Source organism: Myxine glutinosa, chromosome 2 (genome assembly GCF_964187855.1).
Source record: "Myxine glutinosa chromosome 2, kmMyxGlut1.1, whole genome shotgun sequence".
NCBI lineage: Eukaryota > Metazoa > Chordata > Myxini > Myxiniformes > Myxinidae > Myxine > Myxine glutinosa.
The window spans coordinates 106,412,085-106,429,536 of NC_136262.1; the positions used below are offsets into that span (position 1 = coordinate 106,412,085).

The 17,452-nt window shown below is 41.1% G+C and overlaps 1 protein-coding gene across 5 annotated transcripts in view; it reads left to right on the forward strand.

Annotated features, from left to right (window-relative positions):
• Positions 1 to 17,452, forward strand: part of LOC137421458 (dual specificity testis-specific protein kinase 2) — a 174,301-nt gene that overhangs the window by 87,914 nt on the left and 68,935 nt on the right. For 4 of the 5 annotated variants that reach the window (XM_068107555.2, XM_068107560.2, XM_068107558.2 and 1 more), the window contains exon 2: positions 11,565 to 11,686. In XM_068107555.2, coding sequence (XP_067963656.2) covers positions 11,565 to 11,686 — 122 coding nt within the window. Of the gene's footprint in view, positions 1 to 4,096; positions 4,411 to 6,316; positions 6,416 to 11,564; positions 11,687 to 17,452 lie in introns of all 5 variants that reach the window. The other variant, XM_068107556.2, reaches the window with a different exon arrangement.

A 17,452-nucleotide genomic window follows, 5' to 3' on the forward strand; every position in this document is an offset into this window, starting at 1 on the left:
TTGTTTTCGCATGTTGGTTATTTTGAGTTTACGCCGCCAGGTGGGTTCTGGTCACGTGGTTATCTTGCCGTGCAAGTACAGTATCTCTGTCGTATAGCGCTGCATTTTTGTTTTCGCATGTTGGTTATTTTGAGTTTACGCCGCCAGGTGGGTTCCGGTCACGTGGTTATCTTGCCGTGCAAGTACAGTATCTCTGCCGTCAACTTGCTCAGAGTGCCGGCGATAGCTCGCCTTCTCTTTGTGGAAAACACGGTACTGAGAAGAAGAAGAGGATGATGTGCTTGGATATAAAACACGCAATCGTCGAAAAACATGAGCGAGGTGTCGAGGAGGACGTATATAACGGCAGAGGAGAAGAGCATGCCAGGCCACAACTTGTGGATATTAAACACGCAATCGTCGTGTTTTATATAAAACTTGTGCTTGGATATAAAACACGCAATCGTCGAAAAACATGAGCGAGGTGCCGAGGAGGACGTATATAACGGCAGAGGAGAAGAGCATGCCAGGCCACAACTTGTTCAGAGTGCCGGCGATAGCTCGCCTTCTCTTTGTGGAAAACACGGTGAGATCCTTAACATCCAACAACTAATGGGACGCAAACGGGGCGCCCAGTTTAGCGGTACACACATTGATGAATCACCCTGCCTGTGATTCACCCATGACAGGTTATAGCTGGGTCGGGATTCAAACCCAGGCTGGACAGTTTAGAGTCAAGTGTGCGTACCTCCAGTCCAGGCCATCCTGCCAACTTGTATGCTGCATACAGGTGAAATATAAAGCGCGAGATATTTTTATATATACTGTATATTTAAAAAAAAATTGGTGTGGTTTTTGGCGGGCTGGAACGGATTAATAGCATTTCAATGCATTTTAATGGGGAAATTTGATTTGAGAAACGAGCAATTTGAGTTACGAGCTCGGTCACAGAACGAATTAAACTCGTAAGTCAAGGTTCCACTGTATATATATTTATGTATACACACATAAATATATACATGGGTCGGTGGGTGTCGTGGTTCATGATTGGTGAGCCCGTTACTCCACCCCACAAGCTGTCCCGAAGTGACTAAGGCCCTGATCGGTGGAGTTTCGCTTCCCCTGCCCCCCACAAACTCTCTCATAGGAACTTTTACCTGGTGCTTGGATGGTGTGCCTTGAGCCTGCATGCCCTGCCTGGTAAATTATCCCTTACTAGCAATGGTACCTGCCATACGAGCGGGGCTTCAATTGGGAGGCCCAAATGAAAAGGTAAAATATCAGAAATTGAAGGCTTTTTTTATTTTAAACGATTCCTATAAACATCCGTTAAATCATATCACACGCGAATCATCAAAATCTAAACAGTATCTAACTGTAATTCACCAAATGTCCCACAGTGATCGATACACTATGATCGTGATGATCGTGATCGATAATCGTGTTCACAATCGCGATGTCGTATGTACTCCCGATACGTGTTTCCTTCAGTTGAAATGGGTTAGAATTCTCTCAAGCAGGGATTCAACCCGCGCCCTTATAAAAGGTCTTTGTCCGAGGTCACCGAGTTCGATCGGTGCAGCCGTTTGTGCGGCACCCGGGAAAACAACATCGTCACAATGAAAACATCGTCACATTGAACGTTATGCGAACACGAATGTTATGCGGGAGTCCAAACCTGAGAATACTGGAGACCAAAGCTGAAATTGGGAAAACTAAATAGCCTATTTTACTCCTGGAGATCCCAGGATTATCCACCCAAAATATCGTTGCGATCGGTTCAGCAGTTTTTACGGTACCTTCGAACGAACGAACGAACGGACAGACAGACAGACAGACGGACGGACATTTGGTGAATTATAGTAAGATGAGTGGAGACCGATCTTTCCCTTTCCCAACGCATGACAACATACAAACCCAAAATAAGGGTAAGGGGCTAAGATAATGGTCTGCTATGAAATAACTATTCGAAGGGACCTGTATGGTGGTTGCCATTACCTCTCAGCGGTTTCCCAAAACTGCAAAATATATATATATATGTATATATATATATATGTATATATGTGTATATGTATATATGTGTATATGTATATGTATGTATATATATATATATATATATATGTATATATATATATATATATATATATATATATATATATATATATATATATATATATATATATATATATATATATATATATATATATATATATATATATATATATATACATATATATATATATATATATATATATATATATATATATATATATATATATATAGATAGATAGATAGATAGATAGATAGATATAGATAGATATATAGATAGATATAGATATAGATATAGATATAGATATAGATATATATAGATATATATAGATATATATAGATATATATACATATAGATATATACGTACAGACTTGGCATTTAATATGGAATTTTTTTTTTTTCTTGACTTGGGTTTACTTTCGTAACTCAGTATATCAATCTGGTGAGTTTCTTTTACACTTTAGTGATTTATTTGTTACAAGAACCATGTCACTGATTGTCTGTTGCAGCAAGAAGTCAACAACAGGAGTATATCACAGGTGGCGTGGCAAAATGTACGGACAGGTGCATTTGATGATTGGCTTCACAGTCGGGTATACAAGGGTTGTGTCGTTCTGTATTAGTGGAAAACAACTGCTGCACGTCTTCAAAAGTTATTGCCGCTTCCTCTGGAGAAGGTCCGTCAACTCGACAATGCTATTTGTCATGGAGTGGTGGCTTTACGAAATTACTTCATGAAACAGCGTGCTATTGCTCGGCAGTATGGCATCACTCAAGGTCAGGTGTCAAAGATCCTGAAACGAAATACTCAGAGGGGTGTCCCTACTCCAATACCGAGGCCAGGACGTCCCCGCAGAACCACAAGGAGGGATGATCACCAGCTGCACCGGTTAGTCCGCAATGGCCGTACCAAGTCAGCTAATCGGCTTAGGGCTGAGTGGCAGCAACTGACAAATGGGCCTGTATCCAGAAGGCTAGTCAACCAACGGCTGGTTCAAGCAGGCTATCGTGCCAGGCGTCCCCTGAGAAAGCCACGCCTGACCAGACAACACCGCCAGCGCCGATTGCAGTGGGCCAGAGAGCACCGTCAATGGCAGCCAGGACACTGGAATCACGTGATCTTCAGTGAAGAGTCTAGATTACTGGTCCATCGTCAAGATGGCCGTGTCCGAGTGCGCAGACAAGTGCATGAAGCCTACAACAAAGATTGTATAGTGCCAAGAGTCCAAGCTGGAGGTGGTGGGGTGACCGTTTGGGCTGCTTTTCATGCAGGGGGCAAAACTGACCTGGTTGTTCTGAATGGAAACCTGAACCAGTTCAAGTACAGGGCCATTCTGGAAGAAACATTGCTTCCATTTGCTCGTGCATCCTTTCGAGGAAACATTGTCTTCCAAGATGACAAAGCACGGCCTCATCGTGCTCGCATGATCCAACACTTTCTTGCTGACCGTGGTGTAGAGCATATGGAGTGGCCTGCCATGTCCCCAGATATGAATCCGATAGAGAACTTGTGGGCAGAATTAACGCATCAAATCGACCACTGGGACCAGCAGCCGACCTCTGTGCGTGAATTGCAGCAGGCTATTGTCACTGCATGGCAAGCAATTCCTGTCCAAACCTTGGCAAATCTCGTGAACAGCATGCCTCAACGTGTACGTGCTCTCCTGAATGCTCGTGGGGGTTACACGAAGTACTGAACTAAAAGATTTTTTGGCTAATGTGCAAAATAAAGAGATACTTCTGGAAAACGTACAGAAGTTTAACACAGTACTGTCCATGAATTGAGTTCGATATCAGTTTACATCACTTTCAAGGATCAATTTATTTGTTTCGAAATGTCAAATGTGGTTTTTGTTTCTTTTAAAGGTCACACTAACAAAATCTAGAATTCAACATAATTCCAATGAACTTTTGGTTCTAAGACATCTTGAAAAGTAAGTTCACCCCCACAAAAAAAATATTCCATATTAAATGCCAAGTCTGTATATCGGGGAAACTGGGATACGGCGTACGTAATATGTGGCTCGTGCCAACGCTCTCTCTCTCTCTCTCTCTCTCTCGAACAAGGTTCGTATCATCAACGGTCCCCTGCGCAGTCCGTTACCATCAGCAGTTCGTGGCGCAGCTCGTACCAAAAGCAGTCCGTGGCGCATGGCGCACTCTCAGCTCCGCTCCAGCTCATCGACCCGAACTCCTTCTCACCTCATCTGTACCTTCTCACTCGTCTGATCTCCTTCTCACCTCATCTGTCCAAGCAGTCCCTCGCAACCGCTTTTATTGTCCGTTGTGGTATCAAGCCGCCGGCTCCGATGACACGCCTACCGGTCGGCTCACCTCGGCGCTGGTTGGCCGGCAAGGGCTCCCTGGCTCCACCTCTGATGGTGAGTCGACGTGCCACACCTTGTTCTTGTGATTCCGCCCACTTTTTCCTCGGCTTGAGACCGCGTGCGTAATGGCGGCTTGGTGCCAGCAAACAGCCCAAGGCAAACGGCAGCGAACACTATTCTACTGTTACTGCACTTTGAAGAGCGGAGATGATTGGGGAAATTGAAAGGGGCCTATCTTATTTGATTAATGCAACGCAGATTCAACTATTGGGAACAGATCCTTAACTGAAACACATAAAAATGAAATAACTACAGAGTGGTCCTATGGTTCTCTACGTGTTGTACATGGACCAACTAGGGTGCAATCTTTAATAAAGCCAATTGATGGGGATATTTACAGGGGATCATTTAAAAGGGAAACATTTACCAAAATTTACTAGTGAAGGTTCTAAAAACCATAACAATATTATAAGCCATAAACATATTATTAGCTTTTTTAATAGTCGCTAATGCCGTTTATAACATTAAACAAAGAAATTTGGAGGAATCCCGACATCTGTGAGGTAAGTTTTACTTACAGAACTCAGCGAAGATCTACTGTGATCAATATACCCCACAAGGGTTGGGTAATAACATGATCCTTCTGCCGGGCCTATAAGTACTGTGTCGTTGGAAAACCAGTAACGCCGATGCGTTCGATATTTGATAATCATTTTAACAATTGGTTTGTTTGTTTTTCACACTGAATGAAAAACGTAAAGGGAGAGCATATCGGTTGTGATATCCTGTTGGTAAGCCGTGACGTAACGCGCCGCATCATAATTCTGTTTCCGGATCCAAACGCACCTGTTACGTCACACTTACCAAGAGGATAACCTTCCCGGGGCCCGTCCCAACATTTTTTGTTTCAGAGGTTTCCTCCTATCTTTCACCGTTCAGGAGATTAGCGCGTGCAGACAAACAAACAAAAACTTTCTTTTTTATATATATATATAGAGAGAGATATACCCGCCGAATGCACCCGGCGTTGCCCGGGTTCTTTTTGAATGAATTTACTACGATAATTCAGCTTTTACTCGCGGCCGTAGAAGATTGACTACGATAATTCAGCTCGGCTTTTAATTGTGAAATGGGCCTAGCCCAGCCGAGGCGGCCTCGACCGGCCTCGCCACCTAGCCTATTACCTTCCCGGGCCCGTCCCGACAGTTTTGGTTCTTTTTGAATGCATTTACTACCATAATTCAGCTTTTACTCACGGCCGTAGAAGATTGCCTACTATAATTCAGCTCAGCTTTTAATTGCGAAATGGGCCCAGCCCGGCCGAGGTGGCCTCGACCTGCCTCGCCACCTAGCCTATAACCTTCCCGGGGCCTGTCCTGACATTTTTTGTTTCAGAGGTTTCCTCCTATCTTTCACTGTTCAGGAGATTAGCGTGTGCAGACAAACAAACAAACAAACAAACAAACAAAAACTTTCTTTTGTATATATTTAGATAGAAGATATATATATATATATATGACGAAAATACTAAGTAAACGCTTCAAATTAATCCAAACCTGCAGGAAAAAAATGTTTTCAATCAGACAAAAAATTCAACCCAAGCAGAGTATAGACAACAGACTGCTGCCTCGATTACTCCCGAATTATTTTTCTTATTTGCTGTTAAATATATAACCTTCAATTTTTGAGCTCTTTCAACAGGTGAAAGAATAAAAGGCCTCATTTTGTTTCTTTTTTTTTTAAATATCGTGATATCTTTATCTTGGGCTTCTCCTAGTTCTCCTGAAATGTGTGGGAAAGAGACTCAACAAAACTTACTATCACAATAACCCCAGGTGTGTTGCTTTAAAAGAAAATATATGAAAAGCTGACACCTTACCATAATAAACTTGAGCTGAAAATGTCTATCAGTGTGGAACACATTGCACTTGTTTTTCAGGACGTGTGCTTTTGTATGCAGATTGTTTGTAACAGCAGCAATCAAACTGCCACTTTGGCCAACATCGAGATGGAGTTGATCTTGGCCATGCCATTAACACTGTGTGCGGCTGCAGTAAATGTGAGAGAGCAGATCAAGGCATTTTATCAACAAGCTCTTCAAGTTTTGACGAGAAGGACAGTGCGCTTGGTGTTAAGCCATGTTTATTTCAAAGATGTACACAGTTTATACACAGGCCATGAGACCTGGTTGCGGCAGCGTGTAAAGGATTAGGAGGTTAGGGCTGTTACCCTTTGGTTTCATAAGCACTGCATAGCTGGATTAATCTTAGCCTTTGCTGCAGGTCTGAATGTACTGTACTAGTTTCCATGCCGTTTTGATGATGTGCTTCCCACGTCAGATGCACCAGCGATATGCGGATTCATTATGCTCATAATTATAATTGATTCTGAAACCCGATTGCTGATGATAACCTTGGCTTTAAAGGGAATTATGTTGGAGCAGCCTGGTGACCTAGAAACTCTAAAAGAGGAAAAGAGCCAACACGTATTTTTAACATAGTAGAGGTCGTTAAATTAAAATTCATCGCTCGTATTTGTGGTATATTGCTTGCTTGCCGTGCCTTGTATGCACCGAGATGTTTGTGAGAAACATTACCCTTTTTGATGGAGCAAAAGCATCAGTTTAAATGTACGTGTTGGCCTGTTTGTTGTTACCATCTGAGCCCAGAGTTCCTGACACTTTGATCGCAATTTAAAATCCCATATAAACGTTGTCAATAAAATCCTTGTGCAACTTTAAACTTTTACAACTTTTGATGTACACACGATATAAACAAATGATAAATGGCGTATGAAACCAGAATTTATCAAGTTTCCTTATTACCTCCTCCACCAAAGATGCATGGAGGTTATGTTTTCACCCCTGTTTGTTTGTTTGTTTGTCTGTTTGTTTGTGAACAGGATATCTCAAAACGTTGTGGACGGATTCAGATGAAATTTGGTGGAGAGGTTGGGTATGTGTGTGACAACGACGAAATGATTCGACTTTGGTGAAGATTCTGATCCGGATCTGGATCCAATAATTTTTAATGTGATTCTTCACCATTGAGAGATAGGGCAAAAACCAATATATAGCAATATATCTCAAAATTGTGGGTGGATTCGGAGGAAACTTGGTAGGTGGTGTTGGGTGTGTGACATGGAGGAATTGATTCAGTTTTGGTGAAGATTCGAATCTGGATCCGGATCGGGATCATATAATTTTTCCAAGGGATTCTTCATCATTGAATGATGAGACCAAAAGCGATATACAGTATCGCATGATATTTCAAAATGTTGTGGAAGACTTGTGACAAAATTAGGTAAATTAGATGGTTAGGTGGCAAGGACAAGCCAATGAGATTTTGGTTCAGTTCTGGATCCAGTTCAGATCTTTCAGTGGGATACAAAACGTAAACTGTTCAGCCTGGCAGGGGGACACTCTCTACCGAATGTCGTTCTCGTTGTTGATGTTGTTGTTGTTAAAGTTGTTGTTATTGCTGTTGTTATTGCTGTTGTTAAATCCACAATTCCCCTGGGTTTCCTGATGAGTTGACGTTTTCTGATGAGGCACCTTCTACATCAGTGGTGAAGTCATCTCCACAATTACCACATTTGGGGGACGGAAAAACATCAGGAAGTCTGATAACATTGAAGAGACTCGAAAAATCAATGTCTGGTTGTGTCTCAGGGAGCCACGCATCATTAGTCCTTTCATTTTTGGGAAAAACAAGTCAATGGTGAACCTTACTTTGCAATGCTGTACAATTTATTTGTTCTCGAGCTACGACGATCAATTGTTTCACATTTCACCTTGTATCAGCAAGACATGGTTCTCTGCCACTGTGCTTCGAATGTGCGACGTATCTTGAAGGATGTCTGCCTGGACAAGTGGATCGGTCAACGTGGACCAATTGCTTGGCCACCTCATTCATATGAACTGTCCCCATTGGACTACGTTTTATGTGTCTAGGTAAAACTGTTGTTCACTGTAATCATCAAAACCACACATTTTATGGAAGAACTGAGAGCAACGATCACAAATGCAATTCATTAAATTATTCAGCAGCAACTGGAGAATGTTTTCAACAAATTGGGAAATTGGATTGAATGATGTATTAGGAAATATGGCTGTTATGTTGAAGGCTAAAAGTTTGAACTGCATAGGGTAAATGCTTTATGAACGAGAAGGACACTCAGGAGAGCGCTTACCTCTGCCAGGCCGAACACTTTACGTTCTGTATCCCACTGATAGGCCGGATCTGGATTTGGACCTGAACCAAAATCTAATCGGCTTTTCTTGTCACCTAACCAACTCTTACCCTAATTTTAGTCATAACCTGTCCACAACTTTTTTTAAATATCATGTTATATATCACTTTCCACCCGATCGTTCAATGGTGAAGAATCACTTTTAAAAAATTGAATATCTCTCGTATCCAAATCCATATTCAGATCTTCACCAAAATCGAATCGATTTGGTCTTGTCACACACCCAAATTGGTCCCCCCCCCCCCCCCCAGAAAAAAAGGTTGCCATGGATATACCAAATTGTCAATTTCATTAAGATTAAAATTGACGATCTTAATCAAAGCTGGGGTCAATTGAATTAAAATGGATGATTTTTCAGAAGTTTCATCTTGAGTTGACCTTTGACCTTAAAATAGTCGGTTTCCCAGTTCAGTGAGGCACTGTGCATTTGCTGTATAATTTTCAAGTCAATCAGATGAAAATCGACTGTTTTTCAGATGAAAATTGATGATTTTGAAATGCAATTGACAAGTGCATCAAAAGTTATAAAAGTTTAAAGTTGTGCAATGACTTTATGGACACCGTGTATATATTGATCTATGTATTATCTACTAATGTCCTTGTAACACTTGTAATTGTGTGCTTGTGTGTACTCATGTCTTTGCGATTTATTTCATCCTTAAGCATAAAGTCTTTGATAAATGTAGAAATAAACAAAAAAAGTCCAAAGTGTCTGGGACTTGAAAGAAACGTGGATGTCTTCGTGAGATGCAGGTAAAATGGTGTGGTTCTTGCCTCCTATCATGTGTTTCGTCATGATTCAAGCCTTGCGATGTTTATTGCATTGTTTACGTAAGTTATGAACGAGATTGGAACTGTCCGGCCGGCGACGAGACTTCAGAGGATTGAAAACACTGCACCTCAGGATTTGCTTTGGACCAAACCTCAACATGCAGGCCTACAATGTTCAGACAAAATGCGGATAATAAATTTATTTGCACAAGTACAGCGATGTTGATCATTCCAAGCAACGATTGGATTGTAGATATGACACTCGCACTGGTTTTACACAGTCAAACGCCCTTGATGTATTTCTACACATGGTGCGTTTGTGTGAAGTGACTGTGAAGGCACACGAGCCTCACTCGCAGATCACCGTAGTTCACATGGCAGCAAATAATTCCCATAAACCTTCGTTCTGTTTTGCTGCAATATGATTTGTCACAAGTCCCTGATTCCAACAGCTTTCACAAAAAGGGATTGCTTTTAATTGAAATGCTGTTATTAATTATTGGAGTAGCAGGTTATTCCGGCACCCACATGTCCCTTGCTTAACCATTGACTGTGAAATGGTCAAATCTCAAAATAACCTCCTTTATTATGGTTTTCAGCACACCTGAAAGAACCTTGATTTATTTTTGTCATGTCCATTTTGTGGCAATTTGATCCTGAAATACACTTTGCAAGTGTTTTTTTTTTTTCTAGTGCATGAAACTTTCCATCCAAAATTCAATTTATATATACTAGGGCATGCCCGTACTATATATAAGCTAGGACGTGCCCGTACGTGGGTGCCCGTTCCTTGCCAAAAAAAAAAAAAAAAAAAAATTTGTGTAGGGGTGTGTGTGTGTAAACATCCTAGGGCGTGCCCGTACGTGGGTGCAAAAAATCATGCGTGCAAACAACAACAACAAAAAAAAACTTTGAAACCACGTGGCAGTAACGACCACAGAACCCCCCCCCCCCCCTCTATTTACATGAATGGTTTGGTCCATTCGCAACGACCACAGAACCCCCCCCTCTATTTACATGCAATGGTTTGGTCCATTCGCAACGCCAAAGCGAACGGCGAACGGCTAAATCGCCATAGCTCGGTAAGTACTTGTCCGATTAATTTCAAACCTTGAAAAGGCACATCCTCGGGTCCCCAGCAATATACCTGGCAAGTTTAAAGTATATCGGACCGGTAGTTGTCGAGAAATCGTTGTCGCATACATACACACACACATACACACAGAGATTACTGGAATTATAGATAGATATATATATATATACACACATTTTAAATTATCCCACAATTTAGGGTAAAAGAAAGAGAAGTTCCTCTGAACATCATTTCCTGAATCAAATCATACACCGATTATTATTTCTAGGTACATGATTATTTATAAATAAAAAAACCCTCTGGACTCGACTTCTTCCTTCAGCTTTCAATGTCCATCGTTCTGAACATATGACAAATAAAGAGCTTGATGGTTCTCTTCCAAGGCTGGTGGTTAAAATTAGAAGACGTCTCAGGATTGCTGGGCACCGCTACAGCCGCAAAAACGAAACTGCTTCCTATTTTCTACTCTGGACACCTAAACATGGAAGGCCGGAGCGGGGCAGACCAGCTTTCAACTACATCAACAATCAACATGTTGGAGGATATTGGGTTTGGAGACAGAGGAACGCTTGATCAAGATGATCGGAAGCTGAATATCAATGTCATGTGAGTTTGGTCTAAGGATCGACTGGAGAAGAAGAAGAATGTTTATTTAGTCTGATAGAATGGTGCAGACACTGTGCGCTCATCCTTCAGCTGTTTAGCCTGGATTTGATTCTCAGTTCATCTATAAAATCTTGGATTGTTGTTTCGCAGGCAGGACGTTTCATCACAAAGTGCTCTTTCCCTTGAATGGATGTTAAGCTAACTGTCCTTTCTGCAAAGTGTTAGTTTGTCGGCGTTGAAGATCCCATGTTGTCTTTCACGAAGAGTAGGCGAGTTATCACTAGCACGCTGAACAAATTACAACTTCCTGCCACCTTCAAGCGAACATCAGACCTGGCCAGCTAGTTCCTGAAAGAATTGGGCCAAATAAAGAAGTATTGTGGATGTGTTTATATATCTATGTTCTCTCAAGTACTTTTTCTTATTGTTAAGTGCCCCCTGGTGGATCTTCAGAAGATTGATTTGTCAATTTCTTTTTTTCTTTCAGGTAAAGCACAAAGCAACAGGACGGGTGATGGCATTGAAGATGAATGTACAGAAAGGGAACCGCTTCAATATGCTGGTCGAGGTTCAACTACTTAACCGGCTGTGGCATCCTAACGTGCTCAGGTGTGCTTTCAGGAATGAGAGTTATGATGACTAGAGGCCACCGTAGCGACGATGGCATTGTTATTACAATTGGTCAGAATTATGTAACATACCTTCTTTTTACGAGTTGGTTTGGTTCTTTAAACTTGGTGTGTGTGTGTGTGTGTGTGTGTGTGTGTGTGTGTGTGTGTGTGTGTGTGTGTGTGTGTGTGTGTGTGTGTGTGTGTGTGTGTGTGTGTGTGTGTGTGTGTGTGTGTGTGTGTGTGTGTGTGTGTGTGTGTGTGTGTGTGTACGCGAGCGCGTGTGCGTGTGCACTACCGGTCAAAAGTTTTAGAACACCTCAATTTTTCCAGTTTTTATTGAAATTTAAGCAATTCAAGTCCATTGAATAACCTGAAATGGTACAAAGGTAAGCAGTAAACTGCTCGAGGTTAAAAAAAAAAAGTTTAGGTTTGCAAAAACGGGAACATAATGTAAATTGCACAGTTATATTGTAAAAAAAAAAAAAAGGCCTTCTTCAGGGAACAAGTAATGGGTTAACAACTTACAACTGTTCTGCAGCAATATAAGTAAATTAAGCCTTGAAAGTTGATGCAAACAATTCCTACAGGTGTCCCAACCTCTGCTGATTACTTGATTACAAACCCCCTGTCTGTATAAAAGCAGTATTGGAACAGACTGTTATTACACCCTCTGAAGCATTATTTGGACAATCTTGCACTGCAGGAAGTAGTATATTGCTATCATAACGGTGAGAAAAATGCAATTAACAGAGGAAGACAGACAGACCATTATAACCCTTAAAAGTGTAAGTCTTTCCTTTAGAGAAATTGCAAAGAAAGCCAAGGTGTCAGTGAGTACAGTTTCCTACACCATAAAAAGGCACTTGGAAACTGGAGGAACTCTGACAGGAAGAGGTCTGGCAGACCCAAAGCCACAACAGAATCAGAAGACAAGTTTCTGAGAGTCCACAGCTTGCGTGATAGGCGGCTCACAGGACAACAGCTTAACACTGGTCGACGTAAGCAAGTCTCAGTTTCATCTGTGAAGAGAAGACTTCGAGCTGCAGGTTTGACAGGTCGAGTGGCAGTAAGAAAGCCATTGCCCACATGGCAAAATAAGAAAAAGACGCTTGCCTGGGCCATGAAGCATATTTGTATATTTGTATGTATGTATATGTATATGTATATATGTGTATAAAAACCACCGTTTAGAGGCCATTTTTCCCCGCAAAGCGGGGGTTGGCCTTTTCGGGGACCGTGGTAGTTGTTGTTTTTTGGTCCCCTTTTTGAAGCAATGTTTTACGGCCGGATGCCCTTCCTGACGCCAACCCTTTTTGCCGCCTTCAACGACAAACAGGGAATTACCAGTGAACTGGTACTCAATTAGCCTACCTCGGAAGGATGACAGGCTGAGTCAACCCCCCTGGCGTTAATTCGGCGATCGACCGGGATTCGAACCCAGGATCCTAGGATCCTAAGCCGACACCCTAGCCGCTAGCCCAACACCAGGGATTTAATATATGTGTATATACAGTAAGTATATATATATATATATATATATATATATATATATATATATATATATATATATATATATATATATATATATATATATATATATATATATATAAAAGACTTTAGACTTTAAGTCTAATCTTTATTTATTTTGAAGTGAAAACCTGGTGTTGATGACCCCTGATTGTTTCCACTTCTGCCACCTTTAATTAATTTCAAGATGCTTATGGTTGATTAATATTTTTGGGTGGGGCTTCTCTGAGGACTGCACCAGCCCAGATTATTTTTTACATTTTCTACTTTTTACTTCTGCCACTAAAGGTGGATGGAGGTTATGTTTTCACCCCTGCCTGTCTGTCTGTTTGTCTGTCCGTTTGTGAACAAAATATCTCAATAAGTTGTGGACGGATTTGAACGAAATTTGGCAGAGATATAGCGTACGTGACAAGGATGAAATGATCAGATTTTGGTGACTATCCGGATTCGGATCCGGCTACTAGAATTTTTTAAGTGATTCTTCACCATTGGGAGATAGGGCCAAAAACGATATATAGCAGGATATCTCAAAAAGTTGTGGACGGATTTGGACGAAACTTGGTGGACCGGTTGGGTGTCTGACAAGGACGATTTGATTCGATGTTGGTGATGATCTGAATATGGATTCCGATATGAGCATTACTTAATTTTTTAAGTGATTCTTCACCATTTGGAGATCAGGCCAAAAACGATACATAGCAGGATATCTCAAAACGTTGTGGACGGATTTGGACGAAACTTGGTGGACCGGTTGGGTGTCTGACAAGGACGATTTGATTCGATGTTGGTGAAGATCTGAATATGGATTCCGATATGAGCATTACTTAATTTTTTAAGTGATTCTTCACCATTTGGAGATCAGGCCAAAAACGATACATAGCAGGATATCTCAAAAAGTTGTGGACGGATTTGGACGAAACTTGGTGGACCGGTTGGGTGTCTGACAAGGACGATTTGATTCGATGTTGGTGAAGATCTGAATATGGATTCCGATATGAGCATTACTTAATTTTTTAAGTGATTCTTCACCATTTGGAGATAAGGCCAAAAACGATACATAGCAGGATATCTCAAAAAGTTGTGGACGGATTTGGACGAAACTTGGTGGACCGGTTGGGTGTCTGACAAGGACGATTTGATTCGATGTTGGTGAAGATCTGAATATGGATTCCGATATGAGCATTACTTAATTTTTTAAGTGATTCTTCACCATTTGGAGATCAGGCCAAAAACGATACATAGCAGGATATCTCAAAAAGTTGTGGACGGATTTGGACGAAACTTGGTGGACCGGTTGGGTGTCTGACAAGGACGATTTGATTCGATGTTGGTGAAGATCTGAATATGGATTCCGATATGAGCATTACTTAATTTTTTAAGTGATTCTTCACCATTTGGAGATCAGGCCAAAAACGATACATAGCAGGATATCTCAAAAAGTTATGGATGGATTTGGACGAAACTTGTTGATCATGTTGTGTATGTGACAAGGAAGAATCGATTCAATTTTGGTGAAGATCCGGATCCAGCTCGTAAAAAAATTTATGTGCTTCTTCACCATTGAGTGATATGGCCAACCAGGTGGAGGTATGCTCTCTACTGAGTGCCGTTATAGTTGCAACTGCATTGACTGTGATTACAGACTTGTAAAATGAACAACATCACTATCTTTATTGCCCATTTAGTTTATGTTGGGTTCTGCAGCAGAGCAAATACCACTGTCACAAAACCCTAAAGTTATTTACCCGGTCGATGTCCAAACAGGCAAACTCCAAACTTGAGTTTATTTCAAAGTCAAAGCACAAGCAGTAAATGCACCACTCCGACATAACACTGTACACAGCAAAGCAACTGACAACTGGCTCTAACTACATTGTAACTTGTCTTCTTTTTACTTTTGCTTTCTTCAACTTTTAGAACAAACATATCAATCACATCAACAAGCATTACACACACCTATTATATTATCAAACAATTTGATTCATATTGAATGATAGGCATACAAGCGATAACATCACACTGTACACTGCCTAACAGACATTGGTAAAGAATTTGTGACCACGACAATCCACAGAGCCTAACTCTTTTAAAAATCGGATTCCCATATGACTTGGAGTTGAGATTGCTGAAATAACCCAGAAACTTGAGGAGTTGATGCCGCAATGTATGCAAGTCGTGATCAAGGGCCATTGCCACTAGTCAGAGGTTTCTCGATATTTTGTCCTTGGCTTTGTTTGTTTTACACTTAACATCTGATCAGTGAAGCACTTAAAAGTGGAAGCAAAATTTTCATGTTTGGGTAGCCACTAGCCATCTATATTTTGCGATTAATTTTGGAATGTTCCCTCTTCACAAACTTCATTACCCTCCCATCCCCTTGCAAAGCAAAAAACGGGGTTTAGCAATTGGTTCATTCTGTCTGTCTGTCGACAGACAACAGTCTATTATCGAGGAATGACTTGATGTCAATTCAATTTAATATTTTGAACACTGTAAAACACAAATCGGAACACGAGTCGGAAAACGACCCTGCAGTGTAGCAGTACTTTGGCTCTGAATTTGGCAAATTGTATGCTGTCTTGTCCTGAGTGTGCATTCACACAGAGAGGAGTGAGGTAATTGTTTTTAGTCTGCCTGACCGTCAAATTAAATTGAAAATAATTCCAACCAGGAAATTTACTCTTTTTAGGGGTCATGAAGGAAAAACAGGCACGACAAACTAATATAACATGTAAATAAGGTGGTGTAAAAGTATTCCTCTGTACATCAACAGAATTAAACTCCGAAAAAAAATTTTTGGTTTATTTCCTGCAGCCTATAAAACTTTTATTTTCTTTCAATTGAAATATATACTTGAACACTCGATAACAAATCGCCTTTTGTACTTCCAAAAACATCCAGTTTAGCAGTGCAGTAAAACCCCGACATTTGCGGGGAATATGTTCTTGAAAACCGCCATGAATCTGTGAATGTCGGGACTTTGTTTCAATGAGAAAAGGGGGGGTTAAGTTCACGGAGGCTCGTGATTCATGAGGGAATATTTTAAAAGTTTAAGAACACTAGTGCACATAACTACATTTTCATTAAAAATGCTTACAAATAAAGATGCTGTCAACTATTCCAAAAGGTTAGCTCACTCTTTTGCCGCTAGTGTTGTGTTATTTTATTGAAAACAAACCGTTTGTTTGACTTCAATCTTGTGTGGTCTCCAAAGCACGTCTTGATCCCGGAAATAGTTGCCGTTTTAACTCCTTAGAGTTTAAGCTTTAAGGAAGATACGGTATTCTGCATTATCTTACAAAGATAGATGTTGAGTTTAAATTGCACAATTTTAAACGTCCTGGTATCATAGTCCTTTTGTTAGAATTTTATTTTATTTTATATCAAACATAAAAGTTCATTTTTACTTATGTACCGTAAACCATCCACGATAATCATGTGGTGACTAAAGGAATGATGAGACTTAAAACTTAACAATTGTCTTGTCTGAGCTCCTCACCACACACAAAGCTTTCATCTGCAGCTCAATAAAGTACTGCTCTTCCATTTGGGCTGGTGCTCCTGCGTCACACGTAGCTCGGCTTCACGCGGTTGAAACCAAAGCATTCAGAATCATTGGTATCTCCCGTGATGAAGCTGATTCTGAGGGCCTTTCTCTCTCTCTCTCTCTCTCTCTCTCTCTCTCTCTCTCTCTCTCTCTCTCTCTCTCTCTCTCTCTCTCTCCTCTCTCCTCTCTCCTCTCTCCTCTCTCCTCTCTCCTCTCTCCTCTCTCCTCTCTCCTCTCTCCTCTCTCTCCAGGCAGGTTGGTGGTCTTTCTGTCTTCTACCGACTCCTCTCCGGCCTTGCTCCCTCTGCTTTGTCTGTGCTCTGTCCCCCAAATATTCCTGCAAGACACACAGATCTGCCAGCAACCCTCTTCTGGTGAAACTGCCAAAATCAAGACTCTCTGCTCACCTTCACTCTTTCATTTCTCTTTTCTGCTGCCTCTGGAACAAATTCCCACACTCTCTTCAATCCCTCTCCTCCCTCCAGGTCTTTAAACTAGCTTCCCCATCCAAAACCTTGATCTTTTCTGCCCGTGTTAAAATACCCCAAGTCCACCTCTTTCAATCCCCATCATTTTTCCTGAAATTCTTAGTAGTGAAATTCCTAGTCGTGTTCATTTGCTTTATACCGTGTACACCTCCCTCCTCCCCAGCCCTCCCCCTTCCACAGATCTACTGACGTCCCTATT